This window comes from Daldinia loculata (genome assembly GCF_022478755.1).
Source record: "Daldinia loculata strain CBS 113971 unplaced genomic scaffold F4817scaffold_2, whole genome shotgun sequence".
Lineage (NCBI taxonomy): Eukaryota > Fungi > Ascomycota > Sordariomycetes > Xylariales > Hypoxylaceae > Daldinia > Daldinia loculata.
The window spans coordinates 168,375-193,247 of record NW_026054856.1 but is presented as its reverse complement, the minus strand read 5'-3'; the positions used below and the strand labels follow the sequence as shown (position 1 = coordinate 193,247).

General features: G+C 48.5%; 8 protein-coding genes across 8 annotated transcripts; 3 read left to right on the top strand and 5 right to left on the bottom strand.

Annotated features, from left to right (window-relative positions):
* Positions 1-2,184: 2,184 nt before the first annotated feature.
* On the top strand, positions 2,185-4,331 carry F4817DRAFT_311305 (uncharacterized protein; the record flags this gene model as incomplete). The annotated part of the gene is made up of 4 exons (XM_049299979.1): positions 2,185-2,459; positions 2,518-2,678; positions 2,739-3,115; positions 3,168-4,331. 4 exons carry the CDS (start codon positions 2,185-2,187, stop codon positions 4,329-4,331), a joined length of 1,977 nt encoding a protein of 658 aa, XP_049163434.1.
* A 2,110-nt stretch (positions 4,332-6,441) lies between these two features.
* On the top strand, positions 6,442-9,122 carry F4817DRAFT_79303 (ABC1-domain-containing protein). The gene has a single exon (XM_049307897.1). It carries the CDS (start codon positions 6,611-6,613, stop codon positions 8,927-8,929), a length of 2,319 nt encoding a protein of 772 aa, XP_049163433.1. The 5' UTR covers positions 6,442-6,610; the 3' UTR covers positions 8,930-9,122.
* A 123-nt stretch (positions 9,123-9,245) lies between these two features.
* Positions 9,246-10,234, bottom strand: F4817DRAFT_311303 (DUF947-domain-containing protein; the record flags this gene model as incomplete). The annotated part of the gene is made up of 2 exons (XM_049299978.1): positions 9,246-10,001; positions 10,061-10,234. The coding sequence occupies 2 exons, from the start codon at positions 10,232-10,234 to the stop codon at positions 9,246-9,248; spliced, it is 930 nt and encodes a 309-aa protein (XP_049163432.1).
* Positions 10,235-10,719: 485 nt separating this feature from the next.
* F4817DRAFT_311302 (uncharacterized protein) lies at positions 10,720-11,835 on the top strand (the record flags this gene model as incomplete). The annotated part of the gene is made up of 1 exon (XM_049299977.1): positions 10,720-11,835. The coding sequence occupies one exon, from the start codon at positions 10,720-10,722 to the stop codon at positions 11,833-11,835; it is 1,116 nt and encodes a 371-aa protein (XP_049163431.1).
* Positions 11,836-12,421: 586 nt separating this feature from the next.
* On the bottom strand, positions 12,422-14,673 carry F4817DRAFT_323324 (mitochondrial carrier). Its single transcript, XM_049301495.1, has 3 exons — positions 14,167-14,673; positions 13,813-13,951; positions 12,422-13,228 (listed from the first exon to the last, which is right to left on the bottom strand). The coding sequence occupies exons 1-3, from the start codon at positions 14,250-14,252 to the stop codon at positions 12,584-12,586; spliced, it is 870 nt and encodes a 289-aa protein (XP_049163430.1). The 5' UTR covers positions 14,253-14,673; the 3' UTR covers positions 12,422-12,583.
* A 149-nt stretch (positions 14,674-14,822) lies between these two features.
* F4817DRAFT_323319 (N1221-domain-containing protein) lies at positions 14,823-19,119 on the bottom strand. The gene is made up of 8 exons (XM_049301494.1): positions 19,068-19,119; positions 18,153-18,958; positions 17,957-18,099; positions 17,816-17,904; positions 16,924-17,769; positions 16,559-16,874; positions 16,377-16,506; positions 14,823-16,326 (listed from the first exon to the last, which is right to left on the bottom strand). Exons 2-8 carry the CDS (start codon positions 18,869-18,871, stop codon positions 15,540-15,542), a joined length of 3,030 nt encoding a protein of 1,009 aa, XP_049163429.1. The 5' UTR covers positions 18,872-18,958; positions 19,068-19,119; the 3' UTR covers positions 14,823-15,539.
* A 207-nt stretch (positions 19,120-19,326) lies between these two features.
* Positions 19,327-20,390, bottom strand: F4817DRAFT_323317 (uncharacterized protein). Its single transcript, XM_049301493.1, has 2 exons — positions 20,224-20,390; positions 19,327-20,167 (listed from the first exon to the last, which is right to left on the bottom strand). The coding sequence occupies exons 1-2, from the start codon at positions 20,247-20,249 to the stop codon at positions 19,366-19,368; spliced, it is 828 nt and encodes a 275-aa protein (XP_049163428.1). The 5' UTR covers positions 20,250-20,390; the 3' UTR covers positions 19,327-19,365.
* A 1,968-nt stretch (positions 20,391-22,358) lies between these two features.
* Positions 22,359-24,631, bottom strand: F4817DRAFT_311298 (p53-like transcription factor; the record flags this gene model as incomplete). The annotated part of the gene is made up of 3 exons (XM_049299976.1): positions 22,359-23,184; positions 23,333-23,695; positions 23,778-24,631. The coding sequence occupies 3 exons, from the start codon at positions 24,629-24,631 to the stop codon at positions 22,359-22,361; spliced, it is 2,043 nt and encodes a 680-aa protein (XP_049163427.1).
* Between the last annotated feature and the right edge of the window lie 242 nt (positions 24,632-24,873).

Sequence of the window (24,873 nt, the reverse complement as noted above, 5' to 3'; positions counted from 1 at the left end):
CGACTTACCCAGGCGTGATAGGAGTCCGGATGGCATCCTATTCTCCCGGTACCCATGCAATCACTAGTACTATCACTAAACACGGCAGTATACTATGCCTTGATAGTTTTCATGCCATAAACCTACCTAGACTTTGGATATATTATTGCATAAAATCGAGTTTTCTTAAGCCGAGTCTATACTCATATCATTAATGAATCTGGTAAAAATAGTTCCATGTTTCATTACTAACTATATCGTTGGTAGGGATTGGATTTCACCGAGTCAGCTATATTCTTCTAGAGATGGGCGACACGCCGACTAATCAACTTCATAAGTTCTCGTCGAAGTTGGGTCTCTGGTCTTAATATAGATCTGGAAGTTTCCTCTCGCAGAATTTTCAACTCATGTTAGTTCGTCTGAACAATTATCAGCAGAACCTCACGCGTCAGCCGTTTCTTGTATCACACCCGCAGCGATTCGCACAAGGGGTTCCCATCGCCCCCATAGTCCAAGCTGACTATCTCTTACGAACAGCGCTTCAAACTCCAGCCAGCCTCTGAGGAAAAGGGGGGGGGGGGGGGGGGGGGTATAGGGTTAGATTATACTTTAAGTTGGATCTTGATGTTACCGTTATGATCGACCATTAAGTCGGACACGATCATTATCACCTCTATTTCCGTCGGGGTATAGATCAGTATGTATAAACGTAGGTACACTACAAGCTACCAAAGCAAACTAGCACCTACTTACGACATGATGAAGTTAGCCAAGAAGAAGCTGCGAGGGTGAGATACCATTTCCCTCTCATGCTACTGATAGGCCCTAGATTTACGTATGTATGGACCATGGGTCTGCTTTGTCAGATTGTAACACGATCTTTCGATTTCACCCTCACCAGTAGAATCTATTCAGAAATCCGCAGACCCGCCATGGTAAGCTTATCTATCACGGCCAGAAACGGGCGCAGAAACATCCAGCAGCGCGTACTTCAGGAGTCTTTTGGATATATGAAAGCTCCAAGTAAGATTAATGGGCGATACGAGGAGTTTAGAACCTAAAGGCATCTACGTGGTATCAAATCCTTCGATAGTCCACCGATATGGTCCAGAAGTTGAAGTTGAAGTCAGAAAACATGTTACAGGGGTACGTCTGGCTTATGTTCTGAAGGGTTGACCCCTGACCGCGGCAACTCCCAGACTAATCTTGATTGGGCTTCAGTCTTCCCTAATGAGGCTTAAGCGACCCTCAAGTGGCCCGAGCCCCAACCTCATTGCGATAATTTAGCGAGACAACAAGGGACGCCGAAACCACTACGCGTTCCATCTCTGCCTCATCTACTCTTACTACTCAATGCTTTCTGACATCTGACAGCAGCGCCTTGGTCCCAGCCATGGCGGGTCCTCCCTCTCTACCTGGGTACATACGGATTACTATGTACACCATTATCATGGCAGCATGGTTGCGGATTCTTCGAGAACGGGCCAACCTAGCTCGAATTGGTATTGCCCGTGTACTCGGACCCTAGAAGTTCATAGGATCTCGTCCGAAAGGTACTTACTTGGATTGTTCATTTTGGATGAATCGATATGGCCAGTAGGCAGCCTCACCAGTGTGGGCTCTCGCCGCCATCGGTCAGTTGTAGCCAATTGCGAGTGTTTCTATTTCCCAGCTTAGACTGTGCAAGCACTAAGATGGTGACGGTACCCTTGAACGATCTTGCAGAACGAGCCGTTAGTCGAACACGGACCTGGGCTGGCCCGCGCGGAACTGCTACCCTCGGAGTAGTCCTCGAGGTGCCTGTCTCTTATTATCGATTTCTTCTATGTATTCTTCTCTTTTTGCCATCTCCTCTGGAGGAGACTTGTGGCTAGGTGCACGCTCTTCACTTCACCGGCCTACGCTCGTCTGTGGCCGTCACCATCTTTTCGTTTCCCTTCGTTCAGGCTTGACCTGATAACTGCTGGTTCAGGATTTTTTTCCTAATTTCACGAGCTGGCTCTTTGTATAGCATATTTCTATGTTTGCTTTGCATCCCGTTGTCTTTTCATCCTCCTGTTCGTTAACGAACGTCACACTGTAATATCGAGCACGATCCGGGCACATTTTCTAGTTAGATGACTTGGCTACAACGACAGGCGACTCTTTGGCCCAAAGCCCTCGCCTGATATCGACCAAACTTGGGCATAAGCCGTGTTAGACAACATGGATAACTTTCACGGGTTCAGTAATATGGGCAACAACTGGCAGGGAAATATGAGCTCATTAGGCTATCCAAATGGATTCTCACAAGCTGCTTTTAACAGCAACTCGACATTTAGTGTCATTAATCAGTTCAAGGTCATGGCCGCAAGTTCGATACGGCAATCAACAATCATCCTCGCCGCTTTCAATACCGTATCGGCTTTTGCGACGGCAGCCGGCATCTACTATGACTGCTACACAACAGCGAAACGATCAAATCTAGAAAGCAAGCAGAGGTGAGTTATCATAGCCCCAAAAACAAACTATAAATGTAGTGCTTACGACGATTATAAGAGTCAATATTTTCCGCTGTGTTCAAGGGCCCGTGACGTACCCCTTTATGTTATCTTTAGGAATCACAATCCAAGGCATTATATTTGCCGTCTCTCAATCATATGGCTTGAACGATATATTCCTACGCGGGTGCTCTTTGATATCGCAATTTATGTGGCCTGGTATGTAGTACTCGATATGATCGGAACATCGATAAGACACCATACTAAACAATTCTTCAGCGATTTTCATCGTACCTTATATGCAGCTAGTCTTCGGATTAGAAGTCACCATTCGAGCTCTCGGAAGCAGACCGTTTCTCCCGAGACGCAAGTGGAATGTTCCGATCTGTCTCGCCGTGGTCGGGGTCCTCTTATTAACCACCGGTTTGGTCGGCTACTTCATTCGGCCTCCCACTTTCTGTTTTGCTTCACTTTTCTGGTTTGTAGCAAGATGGGCCGAAGGCGGCTTTGTGGTACTGCTCATTATCGCGGTCACTTTAGCGATCTGCGCCATCATCATCTCCTTGAAATTAACACGGTACTCGACAATCGAGGATTCCGAGCGGATCAGCGCTTCTAGGATGGTGTACTTCCTTGCTTTAGCATTCGTAACTAATGTAAGCACTTGTCGCTTTACCATCAAGGTATACACGTACTAACTATACACAGGCTTTAATCGTCCCGTTCTTCGTGTCCCTCACTTTTGCGAATCCTATGGAGGATAGTGGTGGTTCCGGGTTAACATTATCCATGATTGCAACTGTCGTGGCTAACGTTTCGGGGCTCACAACCGGATGCCTTCATCTGTTTCTTCGATCTAACGCCATTGCTACGATCGGTTCTAGCAGCAAACTGGCCGAATACGAGCGCCAGAAGTTGAAAAATCAATATGAAACCGGAGCGGCAACCAGTATGGACTTTAACGGTCACATACTCAAGCCAGTGTCGGGCCCTGGATCTTTCTCGAAGGCAGAAAGTCAGGAGCACCTTGTGGATGAGAAGAGCGATGCTATGGAACGTGGTGAGAGCACGTATTCTATAGATTCCCCGATGTACAGTCCGATGAAACCAAATCCCCTAAGGTCCAATGCGGTATTCGAGACCCCGAACTTTTCTTTTCCGCGAGTCCCAGAGCCCGTTCAAGTACCTACCACTCCTTCAGCCAATTCACACAACCGAAAACCATCAGCATCTTACACACTCTTTCCCAACAAAAACCAAGACATCACCTCAGTTGCATTATTACCACCAACTGCCTACAATCCTAACCCCCAGCCAAGTTTGGCCGTGAATGGGCTTCCTGACGATTTGGATGACCTACTTCGACCACCCCCGTCAATCCGAACTTCCTGGGGTGGCCATACTCGAAACTCATCCATGAGCTCATCCACAACGGTTCAAATAGGTATACGTATCTCAAATATCGCAGATATCGGACCGATAAATAGCAATGTTTCTACGGAGGCTGAAAGAGTATATTCTCTAGACTGTGTCCGGGACGAAGAGTTGAATATTTATCAGCCGAGCCCTCTTGCATTCAACGTATCAAATGTTACACCGCCACAGAGTTCTTATTCGAGGGATTCGAGGATGAAACATCTCCCAGCAACGCCTGCCAGGTCCGAAGACGAGAGAAGTGACTGTACCTTAAATCCGACAGTCTACGATCCGAACAGCCCTACGAAATCGAAGACGCCGAGTCCAAGGGGGGTTGGGTTCAATATCCCCCGTAGGACAAATACCACGCCCGTACAGGGCACGTCAACACAGTTACCACCTCGAAGTCGTGGCAATTCAAGCAGCGCTGCAAATAGCAGGCCTAATTGGATCTAAGGTCTATCGGACAAGCGGACACTATATCGCCCGCTTTTGAGGTTATAGACAAAGATGAATCGACATGTACTATTAGAACCCGTGTTTCTTACCCAAGAGACTCCCACCCCCTCGTTAACTTTCCTTCAACAGTATCCTTTCTTCTTTACAGAAGCACGATGAACTCCATCGTTCTCTTGTGCCTCTTTTCTTTCCTCTGATTCGATTCTTCTACTGAAAGGCGTTGTGTGGTTGGTACGATACCAAAACAGACACTAGGCCAATATACTAGTTCTAATTCTACAGCAGGATAAGGATTGGTGGGTCAAATATCATGCATATACAGGCGTCCATCAGAAAGACGGGAGTCGCCTCCCGTCTTTTTATTCATTCTCGGGTGGTTTTGCGATGGCACGACCAGCGCCTGTAGTCACTATCCTGTGTGAACTAGTAGGGAATATTGTACAATGTTGGGAGAGGGTGTTGCATTTTCCGATGACTGGATGACAAACCAAGATCATGACGGCGGCGGAATACCACGGAATAAGGGCCTTAGAAAGGTCCTGCGGTATAGACGGTGATGGCTGCCGTAGATGATTTAGCTAGAAAGACGCGAATATACTAAATTTTTCTACACCTCTATAACTTGATTTGGTATAATACATTCTCGTGATTTGTTCTGTGACGTTATCGAACATCTTTCCGGGCTGACCTAGAAACGTAGCCGAGACAGGGGACTTCAAACCGAATCGTCAGTTTTATTCACATCAGAAACATTGATATGCAATCAAGCCGCCATCCATTCCGACCATTTTACAAAACAAGTTCCAGTACGCCATTAGTGCAGGACTGTGATAGATACCGTGAAAATATATAATCGGATATGGAATCAAGTGAAATTTCCGTTCAGCTGCTAATACCGATTGAGGGATGACATATATTTGTTCCATAAATTCAAGAACTACGCCACTTGTGGAGAGATACTAACAAAATAGGGGTATTATAAACATTATATGCGTTACTATTGACAAGATAATAGTAATTTTTCCTAACCCGGAGGATCCGCTAAAGGGGACATTCCTCTTTTTCATGACGGGTCTCCGTTAGACAAGGGGCTAGGGATTATGTCAGTGCTTTGCAGTGCTATGTTGTCATAATTCCAAGTAAGAGTCCATCCAAAATAGCTATATATAAGATAATAAGGTCATAATGCGGAAGATACTGTAGAGGGACTGGGTTTTTTTTTATTACCTCGTATAATATCCTTGCCTTCAACGGTCGTTAGATGAGAAACATCAAGATCCTTCTATCGACCTATGGATTAGACGGATATCATCTCTTATTTTACTTAGAGTACTCATAATGCCTGGAAATTGTTCAGCATAGATTCTATTGGTTCTAACTTAGAACTTCCGAGAGAAACGGGAGCACAATACCCGTACGGATATTGGCCGTTTAACACCCCATACAATCAAATGAATGTAAGCTTTTACGCCGTAGCTGGTATTTGCCGATCGGACAGTGTCAGAAAGGTGATACTCCCGAAGTCAGTCATACGAGGCCCACATCTCCTTAAACAAGGGGCGGATACGCTCTTGGTCACGACAGCAGGTTATTTACATGGTACTTATGGCTGCACTTCAAAGCTTGTAAGATGATAGCATTAACTAAATGGCACTTTAGGGGTGTAATATGAGGCTTCGGTAGCGGATATAAGCCTGGTAACAATATGTATTTAACTTGATGGAAACCTGTAGGTTATACTAGATCGCTATCGCCTGGGACTAGTATATTTAAACAATATAATTCATAACTAAAAGTACTGAAAATATCCTGAGCGAAGAACATTTTCATAAGTAGGCCTCTGCCTCCTGAACTTTTAACCTGGTTAATTACACTACGACTCATTATTCAAAATCTAATATGAATACGTACGTACGTTAGGTACCTAGGAAGATAAATATAATTTTATATCCTATTTCCATTATTTTATTTCATTATTTTAGCCTCATCTTCAACACCAATTTGATCTTATTGGTGTTAGACTTCTAGGTACGCCCATAGGTACCTAAGATACCTAAAATAAGATAGAATTCAGAGGGAAACTACGTCAGCCACAATGTGGCGGGAGCTTGGATCTACGTACTTCGTACCCTCAATTTTTTGTGCTCTTTAGAACCAGTGACGTCTCAACTTCACTCTCACTTAGCACTATCCAAAATTTATAGAAGTGGTAATCAAAGGATAGGGCTAGGATGAGAGCATGAGGTAGATATCTGCTTGGCAAAAAAGTCGCCCCTATGAGGTTCGCGGATATTATTATCGACTTGGCCGCTGTCGTCCAAGCATCTCGGTCTGTTGCATCGAGACATATAGAGCTCCGAGCTCGACAGATCGACCGCTATGGCCGAACCTCAAGTATTGTGCGGTCCTTGAGAGAGAAGAAGCCGGGCACTTATCCTATCCATCCGGAAACATCCAGCGTTACCGATGCTTCAGTTAGTGGTGGTAAAGAGCCAACTCTTGATGCAATTGCTCAGTCCGACTTAACTGCAACTCAAGCCGAAAGTATAGAACCTGATGCGAGGGATCCTCCATTAAGGAATATACAAAAGGATGCCGATGATATTAGAGCCTCACCCTTAGACCAGCAAGATGTCTATAGGAACCCTTTTCGACACGGCTCACCAAATGACGTGGCATCCTCACAGCACTCCTCAGTGGTCCAGTCGGATCAAAGTGCAATTCTAGCTCAACTAAGGAAAAAAGCCGAGGAAGCTGAAAAAAGCACCAAGGTCGAATTAAATCGTACTTCTCAACCCCATTTAGCAACATCGGGCGCCGCTTCGAGCTCCGCAGTTGGGGAGGATGTTCCTTCAGATGTGGATGTAAACGTATTTCACACGAATCGAGGCTCGCAGATATTAAAGGGACAAAAAGATATGCTACGTGCAAATCGGCCTAATATTGCGGCTCCGTCTCCTGGGTGGTTTAAGGATTACGGCCATGGACAGGTGAAACCCCACAAAGAGGAGACCCAGACATCGCCTCCTATTGCTGAAAGTTCGGCAACACCGGGGGACTCGGCGGCGAATGAGAAGATGACACATACGGAAGTCAATACTGATGTCCCATTTGCTAGAGGAGAACCTATAAGCCAGGAGGCCGAGAAGGAACACACTCAGATGGTTGATGAAATCTTGTCCAGAACAGAAATAGAGACACCACCGGACGCAACAGCCGAAACAGAAGCCATGTTCAATGACGGGTCGACAAGACCGGCCTATGTTCTCCGGGAATCTAAAGTACCGTCCACCCGCTTGGGCCGATTATGGAACTACGGGGGGTTAGCCGCCGGAATGCTAGGCGGTGCTATCACCGAGGGGCTTAGCAGAAGCCTCGGCGGCGGCGGCAAGGGCTCGGTGTTGCTCAGCTCTGGGAATATGGAGCGGCTCGTTGCCAAGCTCTCCCGGATGCGAGGCGCTGCGCTGAAGATGGGCCAGTTGATGAGTTTCCAGGACTCCAAGATGCTTCCCGCGCCCATTCAGGAGGTCCTCCAGAGAGTCCAGGATCGAGCCGATTACATGCCCGCGTGGCAGCGTGACCGCGTGCTCACGGCCAACCTCGGACCCAAATGGCGGGAGTTATTTGACGAGTTCGAAGACAAGCCGATCGCAGCGGCGTCGATCGGCCAAGTGCACCGCGCGACGCTTAAATCTACAGGCGAAAAGGTGGCTGTTAAGATTCAATTCCCAGGCGTTGCCGACTCAATCAACTCGGACTTAGACAACATATCTATGCTTCTAACCGCCTCTAAGATGCTACCTAAGGGACTATATCTTAACAAGACGATCGACAACGCACGGACAGAACTGGGTTGGGAGTGCGACTACGAGCGAGAGGCCCAGTGCGGGCAGCGGTATCGGAAGCTTCTAGCTGACGAGCCGGACGTCTTCCTTGTGCCTAAGATCTACGCAGAGGCCTCGGGGAAACACGTTCTAACGATGGAGTTTATGGAGGGAGTAGGTGTGACACGGAATAAATCCTTCACGCAGGAGCAGAAGGACTGGATCGGCACACAGATCCTGCGGCTTTGCTTGCGGGAGATCACCGAGTTCCGCTTCATGCAGACGGATCCTAACTGGACCAACTTCCTATACAACGCTGATTCCCAGAAATTCGAGCTCCTCGACTTCGGTGCTTCGCGCGAATTCCCAGAGCACTTCGTCACCCAGTACGTCGGTCTGCTCGCTGCTGCCGCACGCTCCGACCGCCACACCGTCCTCGAACTATCGCGCAGCCTAGGATATCTTACAGGCCACGAGAGCAAAACCATGCTTGACGCACATGTGACCTCGATCCTGACACTAGCCGAGCCGTTCCTACACTCCGCGCCTCAAGTGTACGACTTCAGCGACCAGACCATTACCGAGCGCGTCAAGGCGCTCATCCCCACCATGATCCGCGAGCGTCTGAGTCCCCCACCCGAGGAAACATATAGTCTACACCGCAAACTAAGCGGTGCCTTCCTGCTCTGCGCTAAGCTGGGCGCCCGCGTGCGGTGCCGCGAGCTGTTCGAGAGAGCGGTAAAGAAGATGGATGTGGATGTTGTTGTATGATAGGGGATATAAATGTATCGATCGGATTATACCCACCACTCACCTTTGTATTAACAATCTACCTTAGGTACCTAAGGTTATATGTCATATGGAATAGGGACAACGGAGCATTAAGGGGGTGGATAGAATTGCGGGAAAATGGTATCATTTTGTTTGTTGTCATAATAATTGCTATAGACCGCAAGTCGCGGGCCATGTACCTAACCTTAGGTACCTACCTATGTATATGTATATGCCAGACCAGACCATCCTGCTCGTAACATCAAACCCCCTTTCGTCATCATCACCACCATCGCCTGGTATATCCATCCATCCATCATGACCTCTCCCGCCTCTCCATCGGCATATCCCTCCTCTCCTTCGAAGCCAGCTTCTTCCTGCGCCGCTCAATCACCCGATCGACCTGCTTGCCCTTCAGGCCCGCAAACCGGTCGACGAGCAACTGCTTCTTCTGCTCGCTGCGCTTGAGGTAGAAGGGCTTCTTGCCCTGCTTGACGAGCTCCTTCTCCCGCCGGCGGTGCTCCTCGAGCAGCTTGCGCTCGGCCTCGCGCGCCTGCTGCGCCTTCTTCTTGCCCTCCATCGAGGCTAGCGCGCGCTTGAGTTCTTCCTTGGCGGCCGCGTCTTTGGTCTTCTTGGCCGCGGCCCGTAGCTGGGCTATCTCCGAGTCTCGGTACTCGTCGAGGAAGCCGTAGGCGCGGTGGAGCCGCTCCTCGTCTATGGGCCGCCCCTGGACTGCGGCGGAGAAGCGTGGGTCTCGCGCTATGGGCTTGTGTGTTGCGATGACTTCTCGTCGGCGGGTGACTTGGCGTTTGCTGGTTTGCTCGGTGGGGGCGTGTTTGTTGGTACGGTGCGGCATGGGCGGTTTTGCTTTGGATTCGGATCGTGGGTCTTTGTGTCGCTTGTCGTTGTCTGTGTCATCTTCCTCTTCCTCGTCTTGGCCTTTGCGCCCTTTCCCTCGCCGTGTACCGGGGAGAGATGCTTGAGCTTTGGCTAAGGCGCCGAATGAGATCTGTGAGGCGGCTGTTGATGGGTCTTCTGCTTCGTCTTCGTCTTCCTCAGATGAGGAACCTGACTATGAGGTTTATTAGAGTTTTGCTCATCGGTTTCCATTTGCAAATTTGGTTTCTATACCTCATCGTCATCTTCTTCCTCATCGCTCTGTCCTTCGGAACTCTCATCCTCATTGCTCTCCTCTCCTTGGGATTGGTCACTGGGGATCTCTTCCGGTTCATCTCTTCTCGCCCTTACACGACGTTGTAGGTTTGCAAGTGGCGCCTTGCGCTTGGAGGCCGCTATTCGTTCCATCTTGATAGGGAGGGTTGTTTGATCTGTTGAGCTTTTGATGTTGTATGTATGTATGTACTTGTGAATGATAGGTGCATTAAGGTAGCGCAACGTACAAAAAAAGTGGCGGCAATAAGACGATAACATGATAAGACGATACTAATTCGTTATCTAATTCGTTATCTAACTTGTTATCGATAAATATTTTAGGCCCCACCAAGCCTTGGGTCGCATTCGACTTGGTGCTTGCCTGCGCGTCGTTTTTAATTCACAAACATCTTCACTTTGTCGCTTTGTGAAGAAACATTTGCTACGACGTTTCCTTCATGTGGCACGTTTCTCACGGTAATGTGCTGCATAGTGTAGCAAAAGTGTCTACTGGGCTCTTGAAGCCGTCCTTTAAATACCTAGGCGTCTCAGCTTGCCGATCATCAACCGTCGCAACACATTCGGCATTCTCCCAACCTGGACACAATTCACTACACCAGAACAAAGGAACTCGCATCATGAGTGCAGGAGACTGGGGATACCAATGGGGATATCCACCCCCTCTCCCCTATGGAAATTTTAACCCGGAAGCCTCCCAGTATGTCCCTGTATACTATCAAGGACAAATACCACTACAACCACAACCACAACCGCAACCTCATCCCCAACCTCAACCTCAACCTCAACCTCAACCTCAACTTCAACTTCAACCTCAATTTCAACCGCAGGCTTCCACGCCCTTCACACCATTCACGCCCATCGCCAATATACCTATGAACACTCCTACACCACCACCCGAAACTGACTCTCCTCCCTACTCACCACCTTCCTTCATAGGATCTCAGGCATCTCGCTCACAAAGCCCAGCAATCATTAACGGCAATGGCGCAAGGCCGGGCAAACATCCCAAATCCAAGAAATCAAAGAAGGGTAGGGACGATAAAGTCCAACCATCTGCGGCGTCAGGTGGTGTCCCAGATCCATCTCCAGAGTATCTGAGACTGGCGGCGTATCCGCCCTTCCAGTTGCCATACGCGCGCAAGATCCTCGTGGTTATCGACCTCAACGGAACGCTGCTGTACCGACCCAGCCGACACAACCCTACGGCCTTCATAGAGCGCCCCCATGCCCGCACCTTCCTGCGATACTGCATTGATACCTTCAAAGTAGTTATCTGGTCTTCAGCAAAGCCAAACAATGTGACCAGAATGTGTGAGCAACTCCTCACGCCTGAGCAGCGCTCACGTGTTGTTGCTGTCTGGGGACGTGACCACTTTGGTTTGACACAAGAAGACTACTACCTGCGAGTTCTCTGTTATAAGCGTCTAAGTGCACTATGGGCTGACCCCGAAGTTGCAGCCAGCCATCCAGAGTTTGCAGAAGGAAAGCGCTGGAGCCAGGCTGATACGGTACTAGTGGACGACTCAGCCGAGAAAGCGCGTACTGAACCATACAATATCATCCAAATACCCGAGTTCAAGGGTAATGCAACTGAACAAGGCTTTGTCCTACCCCAGGTGCACGACTACGTCAATGAATGTGCGCGCCAGGCTGACATTAGCACCTATATCCGTAATCAGCCCTTCAAGACGGTTCCGGGTTGGCAGCTTCTCCCTCCTAACCCGGTTGAATGAAGAGAGAAGGAAGGGAAAACAAAAGGAGAGAAGTTAAGCAGAGAACTTTCACTCTATAATCGGAGGCTAACTCCCCATATGAGCCTCTTCCGAGTGGGTGGGTGGCTAGAAGTTTAGTCTCAGAAGCCTTGCAAAAAAGGCATTAGGAGAGGAGAGGAGAGGAGAAACGAGTGTTACTCTGAGGTCTATCTTGCTTTGCTACAAATGCACTGCGATAACTCTTGTTTAATAAATGAACTTTCGACCTCGCACGACGAGTGTCTGCCGTCTCGTTCTTCTGGAAAAAGGGTCTTGCCTTGATACCCCTTCTTGCTATGGCTAGATTTTCTATTGCAATGCAGGATAGTGATGGATACCATCAAATCGAATTTCCGAAAACTATGAAGTCGCTTACCTAAGTCGTTATAATAATACGTGAACCTTTCTATTAATAATGGCTGTCTTCGTCTCCTCGTCGAGAAAACAAGGTGGATAAAGACTAGTCGAGCAATACCTGTTAGTCTTCAAATTCAGAAAGCTACTAAACAGTTAACTTGTCTAGTAAATATTGCGTAACTAGCACATCCAGTTACTGTAACCTAAGATATGACCAGGACCTCTCTTTGGCTATCTTTATTCGCCTATCTAAGTCTATATCTATCCTTGATATCTATGACTGGAGGTTATATAACACCAAGCAATCTACGCTATAGAGAGGTAGGTATACATGGAACACGACACTAATCTAGACACATCTAGGAGTTTGAAGTTACCCAAACACATTCTTCAACAACTTAAGCGCTTGCTCATTCGCCGTAAACAATATCCCACCCGCCATAACAGTGCGCCCAAGCCTCATCACAGTCCCACGCCAAAACCCCCTAACGCCATCTTCGGCATAAATAGCACGCACGCAATCCATTGTGCGCACCGCACGTGCCTGCTGCGCTTTCGTCTTCACGGTATCGAAAGGCTGCGTGGCAAGCGTAGTCAGCGTGCCAGCAAACGCGCCGTTCGCAAAACTAGCGACCGCGCTATCGACCTGGATCCCGTGGCCGCGCTCCCAGTCCTTCAGCGCGGCGTACGAGCCTAGCCGGAACCCGGTTGTGCCGACTTGCTTGAGCGTCGTGGTGGTGTACCCGCTGTATAGGGCACGCACGGGGCCTTGCTCTCGCCATAGGGACGCGATGCAATGCGCTGGCGACCGGAAGCGCTGTGTCGTCCGAGCGTCGTCTATCAGAGCGGTTTTTATGCGCTCCGAGGGCGTGACGATGGCGGTCGAGGCTACGATGCCGGTTAGCATGCCGGCCGCGATGGATTGCGCTGTGGTGGACCGGTGCGTCTCCGGGTCTTCGAAGAGAGACCGGATGCTGTCGAAGGCGACGAAGCGCACTGCGTCTTTGCCGATGGAGCCCTACATGTTGGACGAGTAAGTTGCCTATAGATCAACGGATGGGTCTACCGGTACGTATGTGTATGTGTATGTGTGTAATAGGAGGTGGTTGAGAAAGTATTGATACATGTAAGTCGGAGGTATTGCTCCGCCTAGCGAATGTACCTTAAAGCATGTGAATGTCTATCTCAAACTAAGATGAAAAAACATAGACCCCCTCCTCAAGTGCATTAATATTCCCTCTCTATCATAAGATATCGTGTAAGTCTCATGTCTACTGCTACAAGTAGAAAGGGGTTAGAGCAGACAATGTTTCGTAGACTTTAAGCCTCCTATTACAACCGTATGATTGTGCAGGAAATACGAAGCCGTTGAAACAAGCCTCGTTCGGCACTTCTATCAACACCTACCCTTCATAGCTACGCAAACAACCCCTGAACTACCGGGAAGTTTCAGTGCCAGCATAGCCATCTCCAGTAAGAGGTTGGCAGCTAGTCCTGGAGCAATAAAAGAAAGAAAAAAGGGGGGGCGGGCAACCCTCCTAAACAGGTAGATAAACGCGAGCGGATAGATAGGTAGACAAGAAACAAATATCAGGTACATACCACTATCATAGTCGAGCAGCCTTTATACAGCGCGCGCAGGCCCTCGTCCCGAGCCACCTTAGCAACGACCATGAACGGGTTTCTGATGCCCTCATGGCCGTATAGCTGCACGCGGGTCTTTGCGAACTCGAAGGGGTATCTGTGATGATGATTGATGATGTTGTTAGATTGTCTATCTATCTAGTTCACATGCTGGATTGCCTAACTCGGATATGTATAGTAGGTATACATAGTAGTATGAGGTGATACAATATATGGGTATAGGTAAGTAAGTTAGGTACCTACATATGTAAGTACCTAACCTACCTACACAGGAATCGATAGTTAAAAAGAAGAAGGGAGGGGAAAACCCACGTGCAGGCCGACTCGACACCCCCCGCGATGCCGCCGGCGACTAGGGACAAGACCGGGGAGGTCTTGCCGTCCGCATCCGCTACCATCTTTGACCAGCCTGCCAGCCTATCCAGATCGGTATCTAGTCTCTCTTCTTTTTCTGTTATTTTATTTTTCCCGCTCTTCCAGCGCTTAACATCGATTTGCGTTCGCGCGAGTATATAAGTAAGTGTCTGTCTGTGATTTGCGCGCAAGCGATGTGATGATGATGATGATGATGTGATAGCAGACAAGACAACTGACGTATTGGAAACCCGCAGCTAGGTAGCGGCGGGTCTATAGCATGTAGTCTGCATATATTAGGTAGGTATAGGTAGTGTATGTAGACAGGCATCGGCGACTTACATACATCTTCCCCGGTCAATAGTCGCCCCTTAGCGAGAAGCCGAGGATGGATCGAGACGGGGGTTTTTTGTTTTGTTTCTTGTTTTTACTATGGAGTTCCTAATTGCATGATGATGATAATGCATCACGGGCTAACGGCTACTAATCACTACCTAATAACTCTCCAATTCTCTTTGTTATGTTATGTACCCGAGTACATTCATCCCTACCTACATGTATGCATGCATTTCCAATCCATTGAGCTCTTGTACGGAATACCAGGTTAGATGTCGGCCCGGGGCCCTACACATGCATCGTGGGGGTCAAGCTTGCGGCGCCTATCTTACATACCTATGTACCTTGGTATTTGTATCTATGGAAAGAATCGGGGACTTCGTCGGAGTTATGATACAATATGCTGGCGCCAACGAGCACTCCGCATCGCGATATTCATTGGACATGTATAAGACAGAATCAAGTATTACCTAGCCCCAAGGAACACGACAGGTAGACTAACCCTTACCCATACTCGCTTAAGCTTCTATATCGCATCCAACTATTAACCAGCACCAGAAGTTGGCTAAGCCACCTACGCACATTCTGCATAGGTATTATACGATCATGAATAGTAGGTACATATATATAAGGTCGATCCAACGGGGCTATTTGACATGCCGTTTCGGTACATGTACATGCTAGGCCTGCAAGTCCGCTTGAGTGCGGAATGCAGATTTATGTACTGCCGGGTCCAACGTAGCCCATTAGCCCTGAATCTATTCCGTACAGTATAATAGTTTATACCTACGTCCTTAAAAAAGTACCTAAACTACCTATCTAGGCAACTATGATATCCAGCCGGGGACCCAACATACATATATCCATGATAGAACCCTAGTCGCATCTAAACAGGATGTACTGTAGTCAAATACGGTAAGTAGGCAAGCAGCGAAAGCTTCACGAATAGGGATAATCCTTCGGTCCTAAGAGACGTGCCGAATACTCCGGCAAGCTCAACCATATGCAGAGCCGTGTCCAGCGTGATCCCACTCGGCGTTCATATTGTCTAATTGCCCGACATCGGCCCACACGTCCAGCTTCTCGAGTTCGCGCTTGAAGAAGTCTTGCTCGTTTCGCAACGCCTCTCTAATATCCGCCGCCATCTGATCCGGGTATCTCCGGACGTTGAACCAGTGCGTCAAGCTCCGGAGGGCTTGCTCGAGCGGCAGGGCTTCTTCAACTTCCGCGTCTACATCGCTACCAGCCAGCCACTCGTCGCGAAGCTCTGGACGGCAATGCAAATATATCGCAGTGATAACACGCATATTGCCTTGCCGCCATTTACGACCACAGTACGGCACCTGGTTTTTGAAGAGCTTGAGCGTGTACAGTCGCAACTCGGTCTGCGGTACCTTGAGTGATTTCCTTATGATATTTGACGATTTGTACTGTACGAGTAGTAAATTACGGTGCGCTTTGTTCTTGCAGATCTTCTGCATGATTCGTAGGTAATTGATGAGGGCGAAGAAATTTCGGCGCGAAAAATCGGTGATAGGCTCCTTAGGCAGGGGGTTTACGGGATAGCCTAATTCGTCTACTTCAGGGCGAGTGGAGAGCTGCCCTTCTGTCTTGTTCGCGAGCTCGCTGCTTTCGGCCACTTGTTCGTGCGGCGATCGTCGCCGTTTTATGGGTGGAGGCGCCGCATCGTCCTCGCTTTCCTCCTCTGGCCCGTCGATCTCTGTCGGCTCTTGCGGTACCTTTTCTGAAGGATGAGCACGATCGTTGCAGAACTGAAAGAAACTAAGATTTGTGAGACATGTCGAAATGTGTAGTAGTTCTAGGGCTTTTACCTGTGTTCAAGGCGGTCGGTTTTACTATCGACCACCTGTTGAATATCTTGATGTGCGAACAACTTGAGAACCAAAGGAAGATAATTAGAATCCAGTAGTAGTTGGGCCAAGTATTCAAACTTCAAAACATCTAGGCGAGCAATTAGTATACTAAACCCGGAACTGATATGCGTATTACTTACGCGAGATCTTGAGCCATTTCATAAGCAGGAGAATGATACCCGTAGCGGCTTTCGATTCGATCTCTCTACATCTAGTAGCATCCAAATCCTCCAAGGAACTGTCGGAACCGTCTGGGTTGGTCGAGCTGTTAGCTCCCATAGAACTATCCTGCGATCGATTTGTACCAGGACCGCCATTAACGCGGGGCTGGTTACCTCCTGGCATTTGCGATTGTTGCTGGCTATTAGCAGGGAGAGCAATACAAGCAGTAACGTTGAATAATATGCTTTTCATCAGAACTATAATCAATGACTGTAGTTGAGGTAAAGCAGCAGCCTATCAATGGTCAGTCGAAATTCACTAGCAGAAACGTACCATCACTTACGTAGAACGCTTCGATGGCTTCTAGTCGTCGTTTGACCTTTGGATCAACATTTGGGTGTGGACCATAGTCGATCTCGGCGCCTCGTGCTTTCTTCTCTCGCTTCTCGATAGTTTCGAGAAGCTTGTCATCATCAACATCGTCGTCAAGATTAAGACCATCCAGGTCTAAGTCTTCTATGTCATCGTCTGAGGGATCCCAACCCCTCTCAAACCTTTGAAACTTCTCGCGCTCTTCCCATAATTGCCTTGTAGCTCGAGTCATGCGCACCCGTTTCGAAAACAACTCGCCAGCCTCGAGAATGGATGCGGGTACATCACTGCCTTCCCATTTCCGGCCAACAAGGAAGTCTTGAAGGCCAGCAGCACCCTTGCCTCCTGCGCTATTACTGGTGGCATCCAATGGAGGGTACATGAAAGGGAAATTCTGGTTGGTTTGGTAATTTTGTTTCTTACCTCCTTTACCACCGGCAGCCGGAGATGGGGGAGGAGACGGCGCAGGCGTCGCAATGTGAACAGGCTGATGGAGGATAGACGCGCCTCCGCTCTGCGTCCCAGGAGGAGCAGGAAGTATACCATTCGATCCATTATTCCTAGTAGGGTGATTGGGCAGCGGAGGTAGGAGAGAGGTGTTATCTGCTTCAAGGGGTATTACTGGCTGAGGAGGTACATAGGCAGGGTATTTTGATGTGATCTCTTGTCGAAAAATATGATAGTCGAGAGGTGTCGCCGTAATCAGATCTTTCTCCTTATCGTCCGTGGCCGTTTCCCTAAGGGCCCTTTTCGTTTCTTCAATCTCTGGAGTTCCACCGAACTCTAGAAGAATACACTTCCATAACAACAAAAGCGTCTAGTTGGTTAGCAGGGTACTCGAGTCATCTTAGAACGTATCGTACCTGAGGAGCCGGCACAACATTTACTTCTTGCCATCGCAGCTTAGCTGAAGCCGTGAGCATGAATGTCGTCAAATGAGGCTCTAATTCCACTGCGACTCTTAGCTTAACACCCCAAAAGAATTTCAGCAATATCACACTCACGGAGCTTTTCGCAAACCATTGCCATTCCATCCGGGTCGTTAAGCGTTTCCTGTATACACATATACATAATGGTCATTAAATTCATAAGTTCGTCCTGTGCCTCCGCTAAGCTACTGCCTTGCGGTCTCTGGGGTTCATCTAGCCTGCACAAACATCAGTATGATAACGGCCACCAAAGTTAGTAGACGCAAAATACCATAATATCTCAAACGCGCTGCGCAAAGCTGCCCATATAACGAGAATACCGTTCCACTCTGCGATCAACTCGACACCAGATTTCATTGCGGCAAGCTGGGCGGGTGTTGCAACGCTTCGGGGATTCGTCTTGTCGCCTTGGGGCGAACCAGCAGTGTCTGTCCACCGACCCAGGACGAGATACGTAAGCCTTCCTATCGCAGCGCCACGCGTGGCAGCATCACTAGCTCTAACTCCGTCCAATGCCTGTAGGATGAAATTGGTTCTAGCCTCATCGTCTGCCTCATCCCAAGTAATTTCATCCTTTCTAGCTGCTATATCGTGCTCCCACTGCCACTCGAAAGCCCGTTGGGCAGCATTCAGCCGAATCCATTGCCAAGGTTGATAGACAAACCACTCGTCAATCTCCTCCTCGTGAGGTCCTGTATCGGAATATTCAAAGTCATACGCGGCAGCTTCAGAACGAGGGAATTCGGACACTATGCGTCGTAGCTGTGCTAGCGAGAGAGAGTCAGGCGGCTGGTTGCTTGCGGCCTGTACAGGCGGAGTTGACTGGATTTGGTTTCGCTGTAGCTGAGGTCGCATAGGTTGTTGTTGGCTAGGCGCTACGCTCGTTATTCCAGGTCCGACATCAGCAACCCCTGTATCTGCTACGTCCACCGATGCCTTTGGTGCATTAGCACCATCATCGGCAGCTCTTGACGACCACAACGAATTCATTATATCCGAAGACGCGTTGCGGGGCTCAGATCGCGGCTGTCCTTCAAGGGTACATAACCGTAGAATCGCAAGTGACCATGCACATAGCTAAGAGAAGAAGTCGTGAGAAGTTGCCAAATATATACAGAAAGAAGTAATTATTAAGACGATAGAGAGTCGAAACGTAGAATACTTGCTTGCTTAGAAGTAGACCTACTTAGAAGACACGGCGTGAATAGATGAAGTGGGTAGGTTGACGGGTACGTACCTCCTTAAATGTAGGTAATTGATAAAGCTTAAATGACGGGCTTAGGTGGGATTTTTCTAACGTGTGGCTTGATTACGCACGCGACGCACAGAAAGATTGTGGCGCAAGCTCGCGATACATAGGTACCTAGACAGGATAATACGTAAGTTCCAATTCTTATAACATCTTTAACCTAGGTATGAACTCCTTAACATGCAACTGTATTTAATATCACAAATAACATTAGGTATTGGCTTAACTATTCCTCCTAATCTGGACTGTCCCTATTACTATGCTCAGAAGTCATGTCATCCTTCACACCTTGTTTCTTTTCTCTTTCCTTAGCTCTCCGCTTTAGCTTTTTCTGCCTATTCAGTCTCTTTTTCTTGTCCTTCAGGTGCTCTTCCTTCTCGACTGTTTGTAGTTTTGCAGCTTCCTCCTGTTCCTTCTTTGCCTTCTCCCGCGTTCTCAGAATTATTCTTCGCTTCTTCCCTGGCCTCCTTTTCTTCTTTTCTACATCAGCAGTTGCGTTCTTACCAACAGAACTATCCGGGGCGCTTATTTTATTATTTGTAGTGATAGTAATAGTTGTGACTTTCCATGGCTTCTCAAGTCCCCACCGTCTCCTTTTTGCGTCTTGGAAGAGGTAATCCGCACTAACTGCAGCCATCCTGAATCTATTCGCAGCTTCAGGTGACAGTTCCCCAGCCAAGTAGTATGAGATCGGCCGTTTAGCAACCACAAAAGCGCCATCACCACTCTTTTCCGCACCGGCATTTTGGGGTTCGAGTATTACCCTCCGCAAGGGTTCCTCGTCCCGAAATAACCTGAATGTGAAGGCCTCTTCTTGGGGCTCCTCAACATCGTCCCCATCCTTAGGGTTTTCATTTGCATTTCCTACTTGAGATTCTGGGACTTGTTGTGCTCTGGTATCTCCATCTGCTGCAAAGCTGAGATCTAGTAAACCAGAGAACTGCGCATTTAATTTCTCACGCAAAGTTGAATCCCATTGATCATCCTGCAGCGCCTCCTCGTCCGAGGCGGAATCATATAATTCTTCCCGCCGAATTCTTTCGCATTTACTATTAGCTTCGGAATGAAAACAATGAATAAATGAATCTCATACCGTTTAGCATCTGGAATATCAAACATAGCACTAGTAATATGATTGCCAGTCCCAAATATGTAGAATCAAAATAATGGGCAATATGAAAACTAGTAGTTGTCGATAGAATGTGTTTGCTATAGATTAACACCGCATAGGTTCACATAATAGTAAGAGGTAGTTTGAAGAAGTGAAAAAAGTGTTGTTGCGACGCTTGGACCACGATAAAAAGCCTAGGTACTCAAATAAGCTAGTACAAATACGTGTGGATGGGGGGCCATTTTCTTCAGCCACTATCTGCACCGGACTGAACGGATGAGCGCCCGCATGACCAGTTCTCGTCCCGACAATCTGGAACGGTACTAATCTTAGCTGAGTACATATTACTAGGTTATGTACATACATACTTCAGCCAATTCGTACATAAACTCCAAGCTAGTAACGGCCGTATGTCAGAGATTCGTGTCACCTTGGATTAACTAGTGATACTACACCCGTCTACCTAACAGAGTACCTACTACAGTAAGTATTTTACATAAGAAGGAAAGTACATGCTAGGGGGTAATTGTCGAAAAAAGCACGAAAAGGTAAATGTACAGGTGTAACCAAACGGGCAGGAATAAGCTACGACATTACCTAAGGTAGTAACTTGATTTCCCAGCTACTAGTTCGATTTCTCTTTTCTACTCTTCTACATCTCTTTATCCCATCATTTATTCCTAAGTAGATCCAAGGCAAAATTAATACCAACAAATAATAGCTTCATATTTCAATCGCTAGCACAGTTTTTGTAAACGACTTTCCACTGGAAGCTTCCCGAGGTTACTTTATGGAGTCCCATCTCAGCTTACTTCCTTCACACCTACATTCTATACCTATGAAAAATTGATCACTAAATAATGGTGAAGCAATAGTCCGTACTAAAAGACAATAGACACAACGAGCAAATGAAAGGCTTCAGCTTGAACGGACAGGCGCCGTATGCCTTGGTATGATACAATACAAGACCTAGCGGCTGAAAGCTGAAAACCAGGTCCCACAAACCATCCAACGCTATATAGATCGTGAGTTCCGCACTTTTACTAGAGTACAGGTATCAGTAATCCCAGAATTTGTCTTGGAAGCCTTCTAAAAGCAATTCTTATTCCTTGCCCGCTTCTGGAGCTTGGACAGTGACCACTGCGTCCAGAGAACCTCGCGTTCGGGTGTTTTTAGAGAAAACACTCTCTTCTTAGCCAGACTGTGCCACCGTGCCAAGCGGAAGAACAGAACTGGCGTTTGAGATGAATATCGATATTATTCAGAACTAGCGCTTTCCTTTCCGCCGCTTAATTCATGGGAACGGGCGTCGCAAACGGCAATGTCAACAAATTACCACTCTAGCAACCCCACCTATCATATCACATGAATCCTGATCGCTGGAGAGATAACACTGTGGCCGCCCTGATCGCTTGCGCCAGTTTGTATAAGACGTAATGTCGATGATACTGCATGGTAATGGTATGGTATGGTACGTATGATACGAACGAGGGGGGGATATCGAATAGCAAATGACGATTTCCAACTCAAAATAACGACAATACGAGAAACAGGAAACCAACTCCGGATATTTCAATACCGACCCGTCTCTGTAAGCATTGGCGTGTATGCTATACGTCCAAACAAGATGGCCGAGAGGGTCGCGCTCGCTATTAGCGAAAGACACGAATGAGCATCGATATAAGAGAAAACCACCAGATACACAACCACCGCAGCAATGGTGCCTCTTCTCAGCACGGGTACACGGAGACCATGAATTCCACCCTCTCCTCTTTACTCCGTCACTCCGAACATTGCCTCCCCAGTAGCCCTATACAAAGTCCTCCGTAAGGGATGCGGAATTTCGAAAATAGCTTTTGTCCCTTTTTCTTCCACCACGGGTTTCGAGTAAGAAACAAAACCAAGCTTCCATTAAAATACTATACAGACGACATGCAATACAAGTCGCGTTTCCTATGGCAACGAGAGCAGTCGACCCCTTCTCTTTATTCGCACACGCGCATTCCCTTAATGCGCGCACAGTGTGATCGAATAACCGACCCACAATGGAGGAATGAGAAATACGTTCAGTAAACTTTGATCGTTTTCTTCATTTTATTATGTTTAAGCACCAACTCTCACGTCGGGCTCCATGAATAATGGTTTAAAGTTGAGGCATAGCTCCCAGGTGCCGGCGGGTGATCGCTTTTGCTCGGAAATGCGTACGGTCTACTGCTTTCGTTGCCCGTCGCGGCGCTATTGTGGTATGAGTGGACAGTGGTGCTGCTGGGTTCGCCTGCAGTCGTTGTCCATGATGTTGTAGGTGGATAATAATCGCGAGGTGGCGGCTGTTGCGATTGAGGTTGTTGATGGTGAGGGTGAGAGTGACCGCCTGCCGATGAAGGAGCACTGGAGGCAGGCCCGGTTTGTCCAGCACTGCTCGCGCTGTCAGCGTTGTATGTAGACGCCGAGTTTAGCTCGCTGGAGCTGCTGTTCACGGGTACGTACCCTGAAGGCCCGTACCGGTACTCAGATGTGTCATTGTTATTGCTTATGGAGCTGGTGCTGGGTATGGACTGATGGCTACCGTGACGCGGGCTCTTAGTTGGCCTCGGGTTCGAGTCGACGTACCGCGGTACGCTGAGATTGCTGTGATCTGAGCTGCTACCCATCGACGTTGTTGTTACTGAGAGCTGAGGCGGAGCCGAAGTTCCCTGTACGTAGGCGTATTGCGTCCGGATTGCTGGCGGCTGCTGCTCCGTTGCGGCTAGGGAAAGTTGCATCGATGGCATGGACGTCTGCATGGGCATCTCTTGCGGCTCCTGTGTGAAATTCGATGATCCTGAGAGTGGCATTTTCTGGTACGAATCGGCAGGTATACTCGCTGGCGGGTAGCTAGCAGTAGCCGAAGCCGGCATTCCGGACATGGGCAACTGGCTAGGAGGATTCCAACTGGGGTACGAACTAGAATCTCTCGTCAGCTCTAATCTCCAAGACGAGAAAGTCAACGGAATGGTTCCCATCTGCTCGTCTCATTCACCTCAAGTCATCGTAACTTGGTCCAACAAAGTAGGATGTGAATCCCTTGGAATGGGATAAAGGAGGGACTTACTTGGACCTCATCGTCATCGGGCTCCCAGGGAGCTTTGACGCGTTGAAAGTAAACGCCGTCCGCGGTAATTCCAGATTCAGGCCACGCAATTTCGGGTCCTGAGGCTTTACAGTTAATGGGCCTGCAACGATGCCTAGCCCTGTTTCAACCAATGCTTGCCCCCGCGAGCCGGCACTAGATCCCAGGAGAGGGATTTCCTTTCGAGCCTGAAAGTTTCGCGGACTTCGCCCCCGAACTACGATCGGTGCCGTTGTAGATTCCGTTAGAACTACCTTCGACCCGTTTGCTAACGTCCCTACCACTTTTAGGTGTAGCACAAAATGCTGCTGAAGTTCTTTCCGCCTTCCGTTATTTGCCGTTGCTCTATGGGATCTGCGTCAGCTTATTGAACTGGGGACTAAGCCTTATAGCGGGATGATCGAGACCCCTGAATCAGACAACCTACATTCTGAACTGCAGCCGCCGCCACCCAATAGGGTATACAGCATATTCGCCCTCCGCTTCCTGTCCATCATCCGGGAATGGGATTAGTGGTAACGATGGAGGTTCCTGGTCCGGAGTCTGGGGTAGTTCCGGAGAATTCGGCGGTGGCGTCTTCCAGGGAATGACGATTAGTCTCACCGGATGGCCATCGACGGACTCGATGGCGGAGATGGTGACTTCGGTGTTATTCACGGGAACGGTTTCGCCCGTCTCGGGGAGAATCACCGAGAGCTGGCCTCGCGGTGTGATGAGCGAGCCACTGATCTGAAACAGGTTCCTCCGGTAGCACGTTAGCTCAGGTTGCAGAATCGCGCCGTCGCTCGTACTTGAAGGCATTTCCGAGAGAAAGAACATGCCGTGGAGCTGCGCAGTAAGCTCAAGCTGCTGCATTCGACCATGCTGATCGACGATGGTGTGCTTGTCCTGGACTCTCCGGAAAGAGAGCAACTTATGATCATGGTTCACAGTGAGCTTCGACCCGTCGTCTCTCAAGTCCTGCACAATCTCCTGGTACGGCGGGTGCTCACCAGGTTGGTGAGGCCTCTTTAGGTTAGGGAAGCTGTGATGTTGTGTTAGAGACGGCTGCGGGTATCTGTCAAATCCATCCGACTCCTCCTGCGGGTATCTAGGGTACGGGTAAGAGTGATCGATAGTCGGGTGGCTGCTTCGTGGCCGGCCCGGATGTTGCGAAGATGTTGTCGACGGGTGCGAAAGATTCGACTCCATGGTATTAGGGAATCGAGCTGATAAGGACACCGGACCGCCATAGTTCGACCAAAGACTACTATGCGCTGGCTCCGGCTTCAACTCTGCCATGGTCGCCGTCAAAGTCGTTGTGGCTGACATGGGAGCCTATGTCCCAGTCGCGCTTCCAAGACCTGTCCTCGTGCGCCACCGGCTGACAAATTTCTACTTTCTCTTCCTTTTCAATTTTATTCCCCCTCTAGACAACAAGATGTTTTACTCAGAACATCAGCCTCGCAGCAATAATGGCTCACTGATGTTCAAACTAGTTGTCTTGCCAAGTCCAAGTTCCTGTCGAAAGACAACACCTTGGT